The sequence below is a fragment of the Schistocerca piceifrons genome, chromosome 3, assembly GCF_021461385.2.
Source record: "Schistocerca piceifrons isolate TAMUIC-IGC-003096 chromosome 3, iqSchPice1.1, whole genome shotgun sequence".
NCBI classification, from domain to species: Eukaryota; Metazoa; Arthropoda; class Insecta; order Orthoptera; family Acrididae; genus Schistocerca; species Schistocerca piceifrons.
In genome coordinates, this window is record NC_060140.1 from 112,490,116 (window position 1) to 112,510,899 (window position 20,784).

General features: G+C 43.7%; 1 protein-coding gene across 1 annotated transcript in view; it reads right to left on the reverse strand.

Annotated features, from left to right (window-relative positions):
- Nucleotides 1–20,784, reverse strand: part of LOC124787604 (serine/threonine-protein kinase SMG1) — a 393,945-nt gene that overhangs the window by 282,282 nt on the left and 90,879 nt on the right. Inside the window, exons 5-6 of the mRNA XM_047254356.1 lie at nt 19,152–19,277; nt 3,153–3,421 (exon numbers count right to left, since the gene is read on the reverse strand). Coding sequence (XP_047110312.1) covers nt 3,153–3,421; nt 19,152–19,277 — 395 coding nt within the window. The remainder of the gene's footprint in view (nt 1–3,152; nt 3,422–19,151; nt 19,278–20,784) is intronic.

Below are 20,784 nucleotides of genomic sequence, written 5' to 3' on the forward strand. Positions count from 1 at the left end.
CAGAGAACCACAAATTACATTATTTTCCACAAGTATCAGCCAGAGAGAGAGAGAGAGAGAGAGAGAGAGAGAGAGAGAGAGAGGACTATTTGTAGCTTTTGTCAGCAAATACGTCAGCAATGTTCAAGGAAAAACTTTCCAAGTGAATAACTAAACAGATGCTGCAGGCACTTTTTGGAATTTAAGAAGCAATTCTGGTATATCAATGTAACCATTGTCATTTCCTTACAAACATCAAAGCCCATTGAAATGAACTTCACAGTGAACAAATACAGACTTTTTAATGTCTTGAAGTGTTACTCCAAAATCGTCAAATGAATGATTCTGCATCAGAAACAGACAAAATCCAAAATGTTAATTTAGCACATAACAACAAATGTTGGCAAACTTTACATTACTATTCACAAGAGAAAACTATAAACTATAAATGTAGGAGACAGGAACTCAAGAGGAAATCCTTTGTATGGCTGGCAAACATGCATAGAAATGTAAGAAACTATTTTAATTTTCAGGACTATTAGTGTTATCATCAGGGAGAAAAGAGGAATTGATTGCGGAAGTTTCGAAAGAAAGGGTAAGTCACTACAACTTCAGAATGAGAAGGACCCACTGGTATTCCTTTTCTTGTGAATTAATTAACAGATAGTAGAGTACTGTACTCATTTCACCTGAGTCCATGAATTACTACACGATTCCCTCTGAAGTACAATAAGGATGCTGTCAGATTTTTATGAACACTGGATTTGGGGGAAAAAAATTTCTACTCACAAAGATCTCCAATGGTAGCTACAAACTTAAAATATGACTCAATAACTTAAAAGGGCACAGTCACTGGCATTAAAATCACTAGCCATAGTAGGTGGGAGGCAACAGGCAGAGACATCTCAAAAACACATATGGTCAGAGGAATTTCCCATTTGTGTCAGTATAATGGAATGCAGAATGTTTAGAAAACGCATACATGTAAGGATGCTATCCCCTTTAACTGCAAAATATGGAGTGGTGTGAGAAGACATTCCACCACTAGTTTTGAACACTATCAGTAGGTAAGCAAACAACATGTTTACTACATCCAGTGTTTGGGCTAGTTGGATCTAAATAGTTTCAACCTGTGAAACACTTATGGACCACTGTCACGCATGGGTCAAGGAATAGTCGAGAGAAGTGAGTGCATGTTGGAACTGCGCATCATTGCACCTGCATAATAGTGTTGGGTATACCAACATAGATTACACATAACAGAGGGAGATGGTACGGCTGGGCCTGGTGAAGTTCTCATCTCTGACATTTCTCATTTTGCACTTTACATTCCTGCTCAAAATATGAAACAGCAGCGGAATTAGTTGTGTGTCAGCGAGTACGATCTTCTGCTGTGGCACACCAATTACCGTTGGGTGCCAGCAAGTACTATCTTCTGCTGTGGGACACCAATTACCGGAATCAATGTTCACATTCATTAAGTTGTACTTTAATTCATCCTTCTAGCATTACAGAGGAGCACCACAGAGCCTCCTAGCTGCGCTAAATTCATTATACAAAATTTGTTGAGAAAGTCAGTTGTTTCTCATCTGATGGAGATGCCCAACCCATCCGATTTGGTGACAAATGACATGGCTTTAAAAGTTCATCTTCACCTTCTCAAGAACAATGTGTGTGATATGAAGCCATCCTATTTGATGTACACAATGTATCTCAGCTTCAGTTGGTTGAACCGTTCCAGTTTCTTAAGACCTCGGCAATATAGCATCCAGGTTTTGCAACTACAGAGCCACCAGTTTGGTACATAGTGTCAGATCTTTATTCAGAAAGATCTGATGGTGAGGCATCCAAAAGCAACATTGGAAATAAGTATTCTGATCTTAAAATGATTTTCTGATGAACAATTCATTGATAGTATACTTCCTCATTACAGGAAATCATCTACTTATTCCAAAGATATGCTGGAAACAGAGATATTGAAATCCCAAGAAGAGTGTTACATTCTAGAAGAATGTAATTAAAGTAAACACTGACTCAAGGAACTGACGTGCCACAGGGGAAGATCTTACTTGCTTGCACACAACTACTTCACCTGCAGTTTTTAATTGTGAGTAGGAATAATGTAAATTGGATAATGAAAAATACCAGACATACAAACGTTGCCCAGCCCAGCCACACCCCCACCCTCTATTATTTGTAATCTATATTGTATACTCAACACTACTATACAGCTGCAATAATGGAGATATCCAAGTTGCAACAATCAGATATCTCTACTCTTCCTTGACATATGCACAGCCATGTCCATAAGAGTTTCACAGATGGAAAATACTTAGATATGACCTGCCCAAACACTGGATGTTGTTCTCTTTGCTAACCCTACCCTTGCTCTCCCATTCCCTCCTACCACTCTGTCTTATGTATCGTTTCTTACCAGTCAAAATTACAAAAATTTAACAGAAAACTAAGGGAATGAAAAATTCCCAGGTTTTTCCCAGTTTTCTCTTGGATGAAAAAATTCCCGGGTTTTACCCAGATCTCCCGGATCATATACACCCTGCAGCCTAACCTTCATCTTAAACAATTTGAACAGGGGAAACCTAACTCTGCATAGCCATATGCCAACCTGAAGTACTATCCTGCTAAATGTAGATCAAGTTAGAAAAGGATAAGGAATGAAAGCAGCCGTGTCCTTTCCGAAATATAGTTTGCCTCTAATAATATACGGATTCCACAAAAAGCTAAGTCAGGATGGATGGTAAAGAATATGAACTCCATTCATCATGACTAAGTAAGAAACTTGCACAATCAACAACTAGATCCCAAACAGCCCAAGTTTGTAATTGATATTTATTGCTGTTTATAAATTTGTACTTCATACTACGCAATATATGTGTAAGAATACAGAGATCTACTATACCATCTGCCCAAGTATTCTGTAACATACACCTTACCAACAACTTTGAAAATGAGTCATTTCATATTCTTAGATTTTTTCAGGAATATTCCTACTATAATGTTTAGTTTGTATTAGCTCCGTTATGTTTTTATAACATAACAGAGAAACATGCAACTAGCATTTTCCATATCCTTTCTTCCTGAATACGAAGTATGGAACTAGTTCACAGATATCAGTCACTGGAAAAGTAACACTTAACTAATAAATTGCTTACTTGATAAGTGAGGTAATTTTTGCAACACACTGCTCTGGAGTCATCGGCTGTTCCCCATCAGCAGGAGAAGAACGTCCAGAGAGAGGCAGAATCATTTCTTCATTGTAACTCTCCATATCTTCAAGAAATTGTGTTAGAAGGGTTGTCGAGAACTGTAGATCGGCTACCCAGAATTGTGCTAACCTCTGAAGGCTTTCAGATGCATACTCTATCACATGACGCTTCTGGGCAGTGTCAATATGCCAACCAACTAATATATCTACAGTGTCCTATATAAAAAAAAACAAAAAAGCATAATTATACAAATATTAATTAAAAAGTGCACACAGTTGCTATTGGCATGCTGCTCACTTGAAAACAGAAATTCATGAAAAATTCTATAAAATTAATGACTGCAAAAACTGTGACAAGCACATACAAAACTGAGTGCATTAAGATATTGTCTCACTGGATATAGACAAACTTGAAGAGATGATGTAATGAGCTGTTGACAAGGCTACTGAATGTAGGTGAGTGGACACTTCCATCACCATCAGGGAACTACACTATACTGTGTACCAATGCATGACAGGATTCCCAAATATCTGCTCCACTATCCTATGATCAAATTGGTTTCCCTTTGTTATTTTCTTACCTCATTACATTACACAGTGTGCGCCTTTTGCTTTCCCTACTGTCTCCCAAACTACAAACTTTCCACCCACTTATCATGCACTGCCTTCTGTGGTACCCTAAGGGTTGCAGCTGTGTTCAGTACATGACAATGTGCTTCCATGGACCACAGTGCTATCTTCAAACACCCATGAGTATTTTCACAAGCTTTATTGGCCTTCACTGCATAATATGTATATTTGCCTACCCTAACAGCCCACTCCTCTCACATAAGCATGGACATGCCATAACAATATCATGGCTCCTTCTTCTGAACTCATGTTTACTCAACACTGCAACCTAGTATCATAATCTTTTTACTTCTATTTCAACTTTGATCTTGTCACATTTTCACATCTTAGTCATTCCATGTCAACTTGCCTAGGTCTCCCTGCTTTACCATCACAGATTTCACTGAAATTTTATGTGAACATTCATTCATGTCCCCAATGAACATTGGTAAAGCTTAACACTTGTTACAGGAACACAGAGATGTAGTCACTTGTTTGACTCCATGCGCAAATATTTGCGCAATGAGCATGAATTTCTGACGACCGAGCTGTTATATCTCAGGCAATATTTTATTGAAAGAAATGAAACTTGGTCATCTTGTACACTTTTATGCTTTTTCTTAAGAAAAGGATTGAATTGAATTTTACAAGTCACTTTCAGCCAGAAAATTTTAGACAAAACTGGAAGAAAAAAAAAATGCGCTTGAAAATAATTTGGAGGTTGGCTTCTTATATCTCAGGGACTAAATGTATGACAAACGGTAAACTTGGCATGTAGTAACCTCACAGTTTCGTTCAAGTACCTTTTTCCAATACTGAACGAATGAATGAATGAATGAATAAATGAATGAAACACAAAGTTGAGCATTTTGTAAAAAACATTTAGACATGACTTCCAAAAAACCACTATGTCCTATAAAACTTTCTGAATTGGGCTCATTGAGATGATCATGGTTTTAACCACAAAAAGCATATTTTATTATCCAGCATGGGCTGATAATTCTAGATAATTTGAATCATTGGGTGTGAAAACTGCAGCATGAAAATAATGTACACTTGTGATTCTTACATATCATAAACACTTGCTGAACATGACACTTAATACACAATAGGTTGGCAGCACAAGAATGTGGAATACAAAGTATCATTCACCTACTATTTTCCTATAATCTACAAATTTGTCAAAAAGATGCCTATTTTTGTAGAAAGTAAAAAATAGGGTATATTCAACACTTCTTTTAAAAAACCATTTTCCATTAAAGCTTCAAGACCTTTAACACTCAAAAACAACATGTTTTAAGCCCCCCACCGCACCAGAATAGTGGGTTTAACTTGCAACATGGGCTAACAATGCTACATAAATTGAAGCAAACTAGCCGGAAAAATTGCACTGAGAATAAAGTTTTAACTTTGGCTTCTTATATCTTGTTGATTAAAGGCATGATAAACATGAAACTTTGGACATTACAACTTAGTAACATAAGGTTTCCCAATATAAAATACAAGTCATGTACTGCTGTCTAAATTTCCAGATCATTAATTCAAATTTGATTTTCATAATAATTACAAAAATTGATTATGTTCAGTTTGCTTTAAAATATCTGTTTTCTATAACCGATTTTATACTAATTACAATTGGAAAGCGCACATTTTCAAGCATTCATTCAGAAAATTACATTCAATTTTCCAATGTAAGCTAACAGTACCTGAAAATGACAAATTTGAGGGTTACATTGCAGCAACCTGTTGTTCATGTTTCGTTACATATGGTTTTTATTTTTAAATTGACAATTAATATCTCATAATATTGCATTAGTCCGTGGTGACATTGCCATTAGCAGTTCAAGAACGTGAACTGGCAACTCTGTCACCAAAGAGGTCACATCCAATATCTGTGCAATACCAGTCAGGAGTAGATTTCTTCATTCAGATTACGAAGCCTGTAATTTGTTTTTGTTTTTTTAATTTAGTTTCAAAAGCCTTGTGCTGATATCTGTTTGCTTACAAAGCCAGTACTCTGATACTCAGATCTGTACGAATATCTCCCATAGGTGGTACACAAACAGTCAATAATAAAAACTACATGTAATTAAACAATGACAGAAGGTTGCTGCAATGTAGCCTGTTGCCATGATACACTCCCCAAATTTGTCTGTTGTTTTCAGGTACTGTTAGCACACACTGGAAAATCAAATGTGATTTTCTGAATGCTTGAAAACATGGTCTTTCAGACTGTAATTAGTTCGAAATCAATTATGGAAAACATATTCCAAATGCAAATTGAACATCATCCATTTTTGCATTTTTTACAAAAATCAAGTTTGAAATGATTTCGTAGAAAATTTAAAAGCAGTATACATAAATGATATTTTATATTGGAAAACTATATGTTACTAAGTTTTAGTGTCCACAGTTTCATGTTTATCATGCTTATAATCAATGAGATATAAGAAGCCAAAGTTAAGACTTTACTGGCAGTGTGATTTTTCCAGCAAGTTTGCTTCAGTTTATGACAAAATTTTGAAGGAAGGACAGATTGCTACACACACACACACACTTACTGTGTCTGGCTACCCAGGCCTGACTCAGGTCTTGGCAGCCAGAGACAGTAGTCAAATGTTGTGAGATGTGAGCGAAAAAAAAAAAAAAAAATATATATATATATATATATATATATATATATATATATATATATATAAAAAATAGAGGGAAACATTCCACGTGGGAAAAATATATCTAAAAAGAAAGATGATGAAACTTACCAAACAAAAGCGCTGGCAGGTCGATAGACACACAAACAAACACAAACATACACACAAAATTCTAGCTTTCGCAACCCATGGTTGCCTCGTCACGAAAGAGGGAAGGAGAAAGAAAGACAAAAGGATATGGGTTTTAAGGGAGAGGGTAAGGAGTCATTCCAATCCCGGGAGCGGAAAGACTTACCTTAGGGGGAAAAAAGGACAGGTATACACTCGCACACACACACATATCCATCTGTGTATGTGTGGATGGATATGTGTGTGTGTGCGCGAGTGTATACCTGTCCTTTTTTCCCCCTAAGGTAAGTCTTTCCGCTCCCGGGATTGGAATGACTCCTTACCCTCTCCCTTAAAACCCATATCCTTTTGTCTTTCCTTCTCCTTCCCTCTTTCCTGACGAGGCAACCATGGGTTGCGAAAGCTAGAATTTTGTGTGTATGTTTGTGTGTCTATCGACCTGCCAGCGCTTTTGTTTCATCATCTTTCTTTTATATATATATATATATATATATATATATATATATATATATATATATATATATATATATATATATATATATATATATATATATATATATATATATATATATAGAAAGATGATGAAACTTACCAAACAAGAGCGCTGGCAGGTCGATAGACACACAAACAAACACAAACATACACACAAAATTCTAGCTTTCGCAACCAATGGTTGCCTCGTCAGGAAAGAGGGAAGGAGAAGGAAAGACAAAAGGATATGGGTTTTAAGGGAGAGGGTAAGGAGTCATTCCAATCCCGGGAGCGGAAAGACTTACCTTAGGGGGAAAAAAGGACAGGTATACACTCGCACACACACACACATATCCATCCACACATACACAGACACAAGCAGACATTTGTAAAGGCAAAGAGTTTGGGCAGTTTGTGTGTCTATCGACCTGAATTTTGTGTGTATGTTTGTGTTTGTTTGTGTGTCTATCGACCTGCCAGCGCTATTGTTTGGTAACTTTCATCATCTTTCTTTTTTTATATATATATATATATATATATATAATGGAAGGAAACATTCCACGTGGGAAAAATTATATATAAATACAAAGATGAGGTGACTTACCGAACAAAAACGCTGGCAGGTCGATAGACACACAAACAAACACAAACACACACACAAAACTCAAGCTTTCGCAACAAACTGCCGCCCCACCAGGAAAGAGGGAAGGAGAGGGGAAGACGAAAGGAAGTGGGTTTCAAAGGAGAGGGCAAGGAGTCACCCCAATCCCGGGAGCGGAAAGACCCACCCTAGGGGGAAAAAAGGACAGGTATACACTCGCACACACGCACATATCCATCCACACATACAGACACAAGCAGACATATTTAAAGACAAAGAGTTTGGGCAGAGATGTCAGTCGAGGCAGAAGTGTAGAGGCAAAGAAGTTGTTGAAAGACAGGTGAGGTATGAGTGGCGGCAACTTGAAATTAGCGGAGATTGAGGCCTGGCGGATGACGAGAAGAGAGGATATACTGAAGGGCAAGTTCCCATCTCCGGAGTTCGGATAGGTTGGTGTTGGTGGGAAGTATCCAGATAACCCGGACGGTGTAACACTGTGCCAAGATGTGCTGGCCGTGCACCAAGGCATGTTTAGCCACAGCGTGATCCTCATTACCAACAAACACTGTCTGCCTGTGTCCATTCATGCGAATGGACAGTTTGTTGCTGGTCATTCCCACATAGAATGCGTCACAGTGTAGACAGGTCAGTTGGTAAATCACGTGGGTGCTTTCACACGTGGCTCTGCCTTTGATCGTGTACACCTTCCGGGTTACAGGACTGGAGTAGGTAGTGGTGGGAGGGTGCATGGGACAGGTTTTGCATCGGGGGCGGTTACAAGGATAGGAGCCAGAGGGTAGGGAAGGTGGTTTGGGGATTTCATAGGGATGAACTAACAGGTTACGAAGGTTAGGTGGACGGCGGAAAGACACTCTTGGCGGAGTGGGGAGGATTTCATGAAGGATGGATCTCATTTCAGGGCAGGATTTGAGGAAGTCGTATCCCTGCTGGAGAGCCACATTCAGAGTCTGGTCCAGTCCCGGAAAGTATCCTGTCACAAGTGGGGCACTTTTGTGGTTCTTCTGTGGGGGATTCTGGGTTTGAGGGGACGAGGAAGTGGCTCTGGTTATTTGCTTCTGTACCAGGTCGGGAGGGTAGTTGCGGGATGCGAAAGCTGTTTTCAGGTTGTTGGTGTAATGATTCAGGGATTCCGGACTGGAGCAGATTCGTTTGCCACGAAGACCTAGGCTGTAGGGAAGGGACCGTTTGATGTGGAATGGGTGGCAGCTGTCATAATGGAGGTACTGTTGCTTGTTGGTGGGTTTGATGTGGACAGACGTGTGAAGTTGGCCATTGGACAGGTGGAGGTCAACGTCAAGGAAAGTGGCATGGGATTTGGAGTAGGACCAGGTGAAACTGATGGAACCAAAGGAGTTGAGGTTGGAGAGGAAATTCTGGAGTTCTTCTTCACTGTGAGTCCAGATCATGAAGATGTCATCAATAAATCTGTACCAAACTTTGGGTTGGCAGACTTGGGTAACCAAGAAGGCTTCCTCTAAGCGACCCATGAATAGGTTGGCGTACGAGGGGGCCATCCTGGTACCCATGGCTGTTCCCTTTAATTGTTGGTATGTCTGGCCTTCAAAAGTGAAGAAGTTGTGGGTCAGGATGAAGCTGGCTAAGGTGATGAGGAAAGAGGTTTTAGGTAGGGTGGCAGGTGATCGGCGTGAAAGGAAATGCTCCATCGCAGCGAGGCCCTGGAGGTGCGGAATATTTGTGTATAAGGACGTGGCATCAATGGTTACAAGGATGGTTTCCGGGGGTAACAGATTGGGTAAGGATTCCAGGCGTTCAAGGAAGTGGTTGGTGTCCTTGATGAAGGATGGGAGACTGCATGTAATGGGTTGAAGGTGTTGATCTACGTAGGCAGAGATACGTTCTGTGGGGGCTTGGTAACCAGCTACAATGGGGCGGCCGGGATGATTGGGTTTGTGGATTTTAGGAAGAAGGTAGAAGGTAGGGGTGCGGGGTGTCGGTGGGGTCAGGAGGTTGATGGAGTCAGGTGAAAGGTTTTGCAGGGGGCCTAAGGTTCTGAGGATTCCTTGAAGCTCCGCCTGGACATCGGGAATGGGGTTACCTTGGCAAACTTTGTATGTGGTGTTGTCTGAAAGCTGACGCAGTCCCTCAGCCACATACTCCCGACGATCAAGTACCACGGTCGTGGAACCCTTGTCTGCCGGAAGAATGATGATGGATCGGTCAGCCTTCAGATCACGGATAGCCTGGGCTTCAGCAGTGGTGATGTTGGGTGTAGGATTAAGGTTTTTTAAGAAGGATTGAGATGCAAGGCTGGAAGTCAGATATTCCTGGAAGGTTTGGAGAGGGTGATTTTGAGGAAGAGGAGGTGGGTCCCGCTGTGACGGAGGACGGAACTGTTCCAGGCAGGGTTCAATTTGGATGGTGTCTTGAGGAGTCGGATCATTAGGAGTAGGATTAGGATCATTTTTCTTCGTGGCAAAGTGATACTTCCAGCAGAGAGTACGAGTGTAGGACAGTAAATCTTTGACGAGGGCTGTTTGGTTGAATCTGGGAGTGGGGCTGAAGGTGAGGCCTTTGGATAGGACAGAGGTTTCGGATTGGGAGAGAGGTTTGGAGGAAAGGTTAACTACTGAATTAGGGTGTTGTGGTTCCAGATTGTGTTGATCGGAATTTTGAGGTTTTGGAGGGAGTGGAGCTGGAAGTGGGAGATTGAGTAGATGGGAGAGACTGGGTTTGTGTGCAATGAGAGGAGGTTGAGGTTTGCTGGAAAGGTTGTGAAGGGTGAGTGAGTTGCCTTTCCGGAGGTGGGAAACCAGGAGATTGGATAGTTTTTTGAGGTGGAGGGTGGCATGCTGTTCTAATTTACGGTTGGCCTGTAGGAGGATGCTCTGGACAGCCGGTGTGGATGTGGGAGAGGAAAGATTAAGGACTTTTATTAAGGATAGGAGTTGACGGGTGTGTTCATTGGCTGAGTTGATGTGTAGGTGAAGGATTAGGTGGGTGAGGGCAATGGATTGTTCAGTTTGGAACTGGTATAGGGACTGATGGAAGGAAGGGTTGCAGCCAGAGATGGGAACTTTAAGTGTAAGGCCTTTGGGGGTGATGCCAAATGTCAGACAAGCCTGAGAAAATAGAATATGGGAGTGTAATCTGGCTAGGGCGAAGGCATGTTTGCGGAGGGAATGTAAATAAAACTTAATGGGGTCATTGTGGGGGTGTTGTGAGGGTGACATGGTATTAGAAGGTGGAAAGTGTTAACATGAGGTGAAATGAAAATGAAAATAAAAATATATGGGGAGAGATAAAGGTGAACCGGAAAGAAACAGGAGATCTGGAATGAAAAAAGGCGAAAAGGTGTTGGTTACAGCTGGGCTATGTTGGACTTGGGTTGGTAGATAACGATGTGCATAAAGGTTAGGTGGTTGTTGCCGCCAAAACACGTTAAAGGACGCAGAAATTCGGGAAAATTTCGAAAAAACTGCGTGTAGTATATTAAAAGGAGTGGTATTGTGGTGGCAGATTATGAAAATGAGACTAACAATTGTCTGACGAAGAAATAATCGCGTTAAAACCTGTGGGAAGCGGCTAAAAATGATCAGTGGTGTGGAAAAAACGGAGATGGAAATAAAGCGAAAGTTATTAGAACTGGCCGAAATGGTTGTTTAAAAGGTGAAAGGAGCTGTTTGTGAACTAGAAAACGGTGGATATTATAGCGGCGGTAGTGCTGAAAGCGGCAAAAAATTTTTTTGGTTATGGTTTGGAAGTGGGTTACGTATTATTGAGTATATATATAGGCGGGATAAAATAGTATAGCAGATTACGGTAAAAAGGAGAAGGTGAATTCAAAGTGAAACCAAAGTGAAACTACTGGCAAAAACAGAAAGAGGAAAATAAGACGACAGAAAAGATTTCGAAATGCAACAGTGACAATAACAAACGTAATTGTTGGATTCAAATTAATGATATCAATATAATGGAAGGAAACATTCCACGTGGGAAAAATTATATATAAATACAAAGATGAGGTGACTTACCGAACAAAAACGCTGGCAGGAGCAGATGACATAAGCAGAATGTCGGTGGTGGCAGATGTAAAGAACAGCCTGGTAGAGGGCAAAGAGCTCAGCTGTGAAGACCGAACAATGGCCATGGAGCCGGTATTTGAAACTTTGTGCCTCGACAATAAAAGAACACCCGACCCCGTCATTGGTCTTTGAGCCATCTGTATAAATGAAAGTCATATTTATGAACTTTGAACGAAGTTCAACAAAACGGGAGTGGTAGACCGAACCGTGGGTAACCTCTTTTGGGAGCGAGCTGAGGTCAAGGTGTACGCGGACCTGAGCCGGGAGCCAAGGTGGCGTGTGGCTCTCGCCCACTCGAAAGGTTGCAGGGAGTGAAAAATTAAGGAGTTGAAGGAGGCGACGAAAGCGAACCCCAGGGGGTAGCAGGGCAGAGACATACAACCCGTATTGACGGTCGAGAGAGTCGTCAAAAAAGGAACGATGAGACGGGTGGTCGGGCATTGACAGTAGCCGACAAGCATACCGACAAAGCAGTATATCGCACTGGTAGGGCAGTGGCAATTCACCAGTTTCAGCATGAAGACTCTCTACGGGACTAGTATAAAACGCTCCGATCGCATGACGTAAACCCCGATGTTGTATGGAGTTGAGGCGGCGTAAGATGGATGGCCGTGCAGAGGAGTATACGAAGCTCCCATAATCCAGCTTGGAGCGGACGATCGACCGATATAGACGAAGCAGGACGGTTCGATCCGCTCCCCACGACATACCACTGAGAACACGGAGGACATTTAAAGAACGGGTACAACGGGCAGCCAAATATGACACATGTGGAGACCAGCTAAGTTTCCTGTCAAATGTAAGACCTAAAAATTTTGTTGTCTCCACAATTGGGAGAGCAACGGGACCGAGTCTTAAGGACGGTGGGAGAAACTCTTTGTAGCGCCAGAAGTTAATACAGACCGTCTTCTCGGCAGAAAAACGGAAGCCATTGGCGACACTCCAGGAGTAAAGACAGTCAAGAGAACGCTGAAGACAGCGCTCCAGGACACGTGTACACTGCGCGCTGCAATAGATGGTAAAATCGTCCACGAAAAGGGAGCCTGATACATCAGCTGGGAGGCAATCCATTATTGGATTGATCGCTATGGCGAAGAGAGCGACACTCAAAACTGAGCCCTGTGGCACCCCATTCTCCTGGCGAAAGGTGTCTGACAGGACAGAACCCACATGTACCCTGAACTGTCGATCCATTAAAAAAGAATGAATAAAAAGAGGGAGGCGACCGCGAAGGCCCCATGTATGCATGGTGCGGAGAATGCCCGTCCTCCAACAGGTGTCGTAAGCCTTCTCCAAATCAAAGAACACAGCCGCGGTCGGGCGCTTCCGCAAGAAGTTATTCATAATGAAGGTCGACAAGGTAACCAGATGGTCAACAGCAGAGCGGTGCCTACGAAATCCACATTGTACATTGGTAAGTAGGCGTCGAGATTCGAGCAGCCAAACCAAACGAGAGTTAACCATTCGCTCCATCACCTTACAGACACAGCTGGTAAGCGAGATGGGTCGATAACTGGAAGGCAAGTGCTTGTCCTTTCCTGGCTTAGGAATCGGTACAACAATAGACTTGCGTCAGCATGCGGGAACATGTCCCTCAATCCAGATGCGATTATAAGTACGAAGAAGGAAACCTTTACCCGCAGGAGAAAGGTTCTTCAGCATCTGAATATGAATAGAATCAGGCCCTGGAGCGGAGAACCGTGATCGGCCAAGTGCGTTTTCGAGTTCCCGCATGGTGAATGGGGCATTATAACTTTCACGATTCGAGGAGCGGAAGTTAGGTGGCCTAGCCTTCTCTGCCTGTTTGCGGGGGAGGAAGGCAGGGTGGTAATGAGTGGAGCTCGAAACCTCGGCGAAAAAGCGGCCGAAGGCATTGGAGACATCCTCAGGGGCCACAAGGACGTCATTCGTGACCGTCAAGCCAGAAACTGGTGAGTGGACCTTAGTGCCAGATAGCCGGCGCAGGCTACCCCAGACAACAGAAAAAGGAGTAAAATTGTTGAGGGTGCTTGTGAAAGCAGCCCAGCTGGCTTTCTTGCTTTCTTTAATAATACGACGACACTGAGCACGTAATCGTTTATAATTGATACAATTCGCCACTGTAGGGTGGCGTTTAAAGGTGCGTAAAGCACGTCGCCGAGCACGTGAAGCGTCTCTACATGCTGCGGTCCACCAGGGGACCGGTACGCGACGTGGAGAAGAGGTAGGGTGAGGGATGGAATATTCAGCAGCAGCGAGAATGATTTCCGTGAGGTGTGCGACCTGACGATCGCAGCTTGTGAAGGTTTGATCCTGAAAGGTCGCCCTGGAAGAGAAGAGCCCCCAGTCTGCCTTGGAGATGGTCCAACTAGAGGAGCACGGAGAGGGGGTATGATGCAGGAGATGGATAACACACGGGAAGTGGTCGCTCGAATATGTATCAGAAAGTGCATACCACTCAAACCGGCGTGCAAGTTGGGGAGTACATATAGAGAGGTCTAAATGGGAATAGGTGTGAGATGTGTCTGAAAGAAACGTAGGGGCGCCAGTATTGAGGCAGACAAGATTGAGCTGGTTGAAAAGGTCTGCTAACAGGGAGCCCCTCGGGCAGGATGCTGGAGAGCCCCAAAGGGGATGGTGGGCATTGAAGTCTCCAGTTAACAAAAATGGTGCAGGTAGCTGAGCAATAAGTTGCATCATGTCTGCCCTGGTAACGGCAGATGACGATGGAGTGTAAACGGTACAAATGGAAAATGTAAAAGTGGGGAGAGTAATGCGGATGGCAACTGCCTGCAGGCCGGTGTGCAATGTGATGGGATCGTAGTAAATATCATCCCGGACCAGCAACATAACCCCTCCATGAGCCGGGATACCTACCACAGGGGGTAGGTCAAAACGCACAGAGGTGTAGTGTGCCAAGGCAATTTGATCGCATGGGCGTAGCTTCGTTTCCTGGAGGGCTACGACGAGCGGACGGTGCAAGCAGAGCAGCAACTTCAAGTCCTCTCGGTTGGAGCGAATGCTGCGAATATTCCAGTGAATAAGTGCCATCGTAAGAAGAAAAGGAAGATGAAAGAAGGGGTCACCTCGAAGGCCGCTGAGGGCCTGGCTTCGAGCGAGCACTGCCGCCGCTATCAGTAGGTGGACAGTCATCGTCCATTGGGTCTATAGGTTCATCGGCCATCTTGGGAAGATGGCCGGGAGGAGGAGCTTCCTCCGCCGGTGAACGGCCAGATGTTCGGCTACCAGCGGTGCGGCCAGGCGAAACGGATGACGGCCTGGGGCGGCAACCGCTGGGTGGCGCAGGAGAAGAAATGCGCAGTGGCGGAGAAGGAGAACTGTGCTTCCTATGAGCCTTCTTGGAAGGACGTTTGGTGGAAGTACCGGTCGAAGGCTGGGAGGTCGAGGTACGTAGGAAGTTTGCACGGGACGGTTCCTTCTTGAAGGCCCGTGCATCTGACTTCTGGGTCTTCGTCTTGGCAGAAGCTGATGAAGGTGCTTGTGTCTGAGGGGTGACGGGAGGAAGAGGAGACATCGACCGGGCGATCTTAGCACTGGCCGAACGGACGACCGTGGTGCTGAAGGTCAGATCGCATGTCTGGGTTGCCACCTCCCTGGTAGTCCGAGGAGAGGCGAGGCGAGGACGGTACTGTATTTTCCCGCTGGGAGCAGCGTGGGCTTCCTACTAGCCAATAGCTTGTGAGCAGCCGAGGTGGACACTTTCTCTTTGACCCGAATTTCTTGGATACAGCGTTCTTCCTTATAGACAGGACAGTCGCGGGAGGATGCGGCATGGTCACCCTGACAGTTCACACAACGAGGAGACGGAGGTGGACAGTCACCCTCATGGGCATCCCTGCCACAAGTGACACATTTAGCCGCATTGGAACAAGACTGTCGAGTGTGATTGAAACGCTGACACTGGTAGCAGCGCGTAGGTGTCGGGACATAGGGGCGAACAGAAATAACCTCGTAGCCCGCCTTGATGCGCGATGGCAGCTTAACACTATCGAAGGTCAAGAAAAGTGTCCCGGTCGGTACAAGGTCATTGTTGACCTTTTTCATGACCCTATGGACAGCCGTCACGCCCTGCTCAGCGAGGAATGATTGAATCTCCTCGTCAGTCAATCCGTTGAGGGAGCTAGTATAGACCACGCCACGAGACGAATTCAAAGTTCGGTGAGCCTCCACCCGCACAGGGAACGTGTACAGGAGTGTGGCCCGAAGCAGTTTTTGTGCCTGAAAGGCACTCTCAGTTTCTAGTAATAAGGTACCGTTACGCAACCTGGTACAAGATTTGACAGATCCGGCTATGGCATCTACACCCTTCTGGATAACGAAAGGGTTGACAAAGGAAAAATCCTTTCCGTCCTCAGATCGAGAAACTACGAGGAACTGTGGGGCAGGCGGTAGTACTTTTGTCACTGGTGGCTGGTCACGTTTCCGTTTTTGGGCAGAAGTCGAGACAGATGGAGTGAAATCCATTGCGGAGGAATCCCCCATGATTGCCAGCGTCTCCGATGGCGCGCTCCTTCCTTGTGGGGACCCTCTCAGAGGGCACTCCCGCCTTAGGTGAATGTTTACACCTCAGGTCACACCTCCCGAGAAACAGACGGAGGGACCAATCGGCATGGTCAGAAGGTATCAGCTCAGGCAATCACCCCTCCCTGGGCCTGGCCTTTACCAGGGGGTACGTGCGTGTCTTACATGCCTACCCAGGGCGTTACCCCGTCACCGGCTACGCGTGCGAACGCGTGGATCGGCCTTCAGGCACGCACAGGGAGGAAGGAAGAAGAGGAAAAAGAAGAGAGAGAGGGAGAGAGAGGACAGACTGTCTCAGACGCTGAGGCGGAGACCAGAGAAGGCAAGGAGAAGAAGGCAATGAGAAGGCAACGAGAAGAAGGCAATGAGAAGGCAACGAGAAGAAGGCAATGAGAAGGCAACGAGAAGGCAAGGAGAAGGCAAGGAGAAGGCAAGGAGAAGGCAAGGAGAAGGCAAGGAGAAGGCAAGGAGAAGGTAAGGAGAAGGCAAGGAGAAGGTAAGGAGAAGGTAAGGAGAAGGTAAGGAGAAGGTAAGGAGAAGGCAAGGAGAAGGAGGCAATGAGAAGGCAAGGAGAAGAAGGCAAGGGAAAGAGTAAGGAAGACAGTCAGGTGGAAAAGAGCAAAGAAAGGAACCAACCAAAGGAAGGAAGAAATGAGAAGTGAAAAAGCAAAATGACCGCAAATAGAGGTCGTGGAACCGTCCGTCTCCGGACGCAGGCGCTAACGACCCCCTTGAGGGGTTGGGACTCCTTTTAGTCGCCTCTTACGACAGGCAGGAATACCTCGGGCCTATTCTAATCCCCGGACCCGCAGGGGGGATTTTCAGTGTGCTATCTATTTCTATCTGAATGATGAACAATGGAACTTTGCTTTAAGCAATCACTTTGCCATGCCATGATTGTTTAAAAACCTTTGAGTACACAGCTCTCATTGACATATGACATTTTATAGTAGTACACATTTATTTTCCAGCCACAGTAATTCTGTAAAGTTTTAATTTCATGTACTGATCACCTGAATATGCATCTTTTTTGACACAAAATTTGTGGTGACTTTTTATTAAAAGTATTTAACAACCAATGCAGAAGATTTATTTACCCTCTTGTATAAAAATACACAAAAGATTTCCTCCAATGACTCTCCACAATGCCTGTCCTTTTCCATTTAGCACCCTGCTTGTCACTCAATTGAACATCCCTCTACACCAAGTTACCCATGTCTATGGCCTTGCTGCCACTGAACACTATCTTTCTCAAATCCCTGAATGACTCCAACCTACCACCTCCTACTTTGTCAGCATGATCAATAATATCCTCACCCAAAACTACTACTACTACTACTACTACTACTACTATGAAGGCATCAACCACAAACAAACTCACACTATGGCCCTGGGCACCCATATGGCACCATCATGTGCCAACCTGTTCATGGGCCACTTAGAGGAATCCTTCCCAGTCACCCAGAATCCCTAACCTCTCATCTGGTTCAAATTGCAAACATCTTCAAGGCATGGACTAAGGGCAAGGACAGCCTCTCCACATTCCTCCAGAATCTCAACAGTTTCTCTCCCAGTTTCTTCACTTGGTCCTCCTCGGCCCAACGAGCCACCTTCCTCGATGTGACCTCCACCTCACAGATGGCTCCATCAGTACCTCAATCCAAATCAAACCTACGACAACCAACAATACTCCCATTTAGACAGCTGCCATTCATTTCACACCAAGGAATCCCTTCCATACAGGCCAGTCATCCAAAGTGGTCCCATTTGCACTGACAAATAACCACTAAGCAATAACGAGGGAGCAACTCCCTTGTTACTGAGTACCACTTAGGACTGGAGCAACTGCACCACAGTTTCTGCCACGGTTTCAACTAGCACTCATTGTGCGCTGAAATGAGGAATGTTCTTGACAATATGCTCCTCACTCCTCCAATAGTAGCAATCAGCCACCCACCCAACCAATGCAACATACGGTCAGTCCCTGCCCCATCCATGTTCCCACCTCTTTGCCCCAAGGCTTGTATCCCTGTAAAAGATCCAAATGCAAGACCTGCCCTCACAGATCCAGTAACAACTATTCCATTCCGCTACGGGCATTTCCTACCACATCAAAGGCAGGACCACCATCCAGTTGCTGAGCATGCTCTGTGCTCATCTTCAATGACTGCTTTACAGCCTATCCCAACTGGAATTTTCCCACCAATGCCAGCTTCTCTGATATGGGGGAAGGGGAACTCTCCCTGCTACTTATTCTACTTTCCTGTGACCCTTGTGTGACCTTAGCTAGTGTCTGTCCCTGCCTGTTTCTATCCCCTTCCCAATTCCCACTCCACCCTCACACACACCTTCCATCCCTCCAGCTCATTTATATAGTTTTTCTCCTCCGTCTGCTTCTCTTTCCCTCCCCCAGCGCCCCACCATCCTACCATTGCCATACCTCTGCACACTCCTACAGGCAGCACCACAGCATCTTATCTCAACCCTACCCTTCTATCTCCATCCCCAACCAACACCAACACCTCTTCTGTACCACCACTGCTCACTGCAGTGGTGCGACAGTGCCCACAGATGACTGTGGGTGCGTGCGTGCACTGACATCACACTTTGCCCCAAAGATGACATTTTGCAAACACTCTACTTTTAAATGTGTGTCCGCCAATGTATACTAATTTGTATTGTTATTCCATTCCAAGCTTTCCATTGTTCAAATATTAAGAACTGTTTACTTTCAATATTCTCCTGGGAAAGGAAATGCAGAAATGATTAGGAAACAATATTATAACTGAAGAGAGAAGCAGTCGTAGACGGAACATGATAACACCTTGTTTATGTGCTTTTATGCTACTCAATATTTTCTCTGCATATTCTGTGATCACATAACTGTGTGCCACACTTACCCTAAAATGTTTAGTAAAAACTTCTGGGTAGAGATCAATTAGCTGCAGTATAACATCAACAGTATTTATAAGGAATTCAGGAGAATCTGCGTACTCAAGTGTGTTCTGCAGTTGTGCCATTAACACCTATAGAAAGAAAAATTCCATCAATTAGTGGCAACTACATGAAGTACATTTCAAAAGAATGATTCAACATATAATGCAGTTTTATATATTTACAAATAAAAAAGCAAACCACTTATAAACAATAAATGAATCACTATATACTTTCATTTGATTGAAGCATTTCTGTTAGACTCCAGTACGTCCCCTAAATAAAGAGAGAGAGAGAGAGAGAGAGAGAGAGAGAGAGAGAGAGAGAGAGAGATTTGCGGTGCTTCACTAGTGCTTTAGAACAACCATGTTCAGATGGTTCTCAATGAGCAGACATGGTCCCGTACTCTCCTGATTTCAGAATTTAGTGCTAACAATAAAGAGAGATGGGCAGAAATCAATATGCAGTGCATGGAACGTGCTGTTTGCAAAGCAGAGCAATGAATAACTTTAGCTGTGGCCTCGACTAATGATGAAACAACTAATCATACTCTGTGATGATCATTTAAACTAGTGACATGCAAAACATTACTAACTTGAATAGGCAATTTACTGTGCTGTACATTCATGCAATATTCATATATATGTGTGTGGTATGTGACGGAGCCATGTAAAGCTTATGGTTCAGAATTTTGTATGGAATGGAATCCAATTTCCAATGGCACAATATTATCTTTAAAATGAAGGAGTAGACACTTAAGAAGTTAGAAGTAGCAAAGGCAGCATACAAAAAGCAATTATTAGTGATTTGGTTGACTTAATAAACAAAGGTAAGGTACAGAAAGAAATGCTTCCCTTCATTTTTATCAATATTTTAACTATGAAAATGTGTGTGTTTTTCCCATAATTTGCGTAGTTCTGCAGATGAGAAAGTTGTCAAAATATTTTAGCATACACATTTACTTCCCAAGTTCATATGAAGCATGAATCAACAAAAGGCCAATAATGTGACACAGAAAATAGTGCTTCTTGCAAAAAAGGTTATGAAATTCCTTGGCATTGGCTATATGTATAAACATTTCAGGTACTTCTTTAATGGCTATTTATATTCGTGACACTGATAATAGCTTTGTTGCCAAAATATTACTGGTCTCCATTCGAATGAAAGAGAATATAACACGACTTATTCATTTTAGGGCTACATCTACTGTACCCTGCTACTAGTGTGTGTGAGTACGAGTGAGCCACATGTAGTGTTGCCACATTTGTGTACCCGAATCAACCACCAACTGTATCAGCACGAGCTGGCCACTACAGGCCGATGGTAACAAGCATGCACATGTCGCGATCTCCGCTGCACTGTCTACCGGTGGCCCATGCCTATACACACATGGAGCAGTGCTGACTGGCAGTCTCTATATTGTTCTAGTTTGTACCACTCACATCAGCTGTTCTTTCTCTTGTCACATGGGGAATTGTAAGAAACTTATTTCAGTTATTGTTCAGAGTGTTATGAATAAACCCATATTTGTATTACTTGAATCAGCTTCACATATTACTCAGTTACTACTACATCAGTTTTCATTCTCTGGTGTTTCAT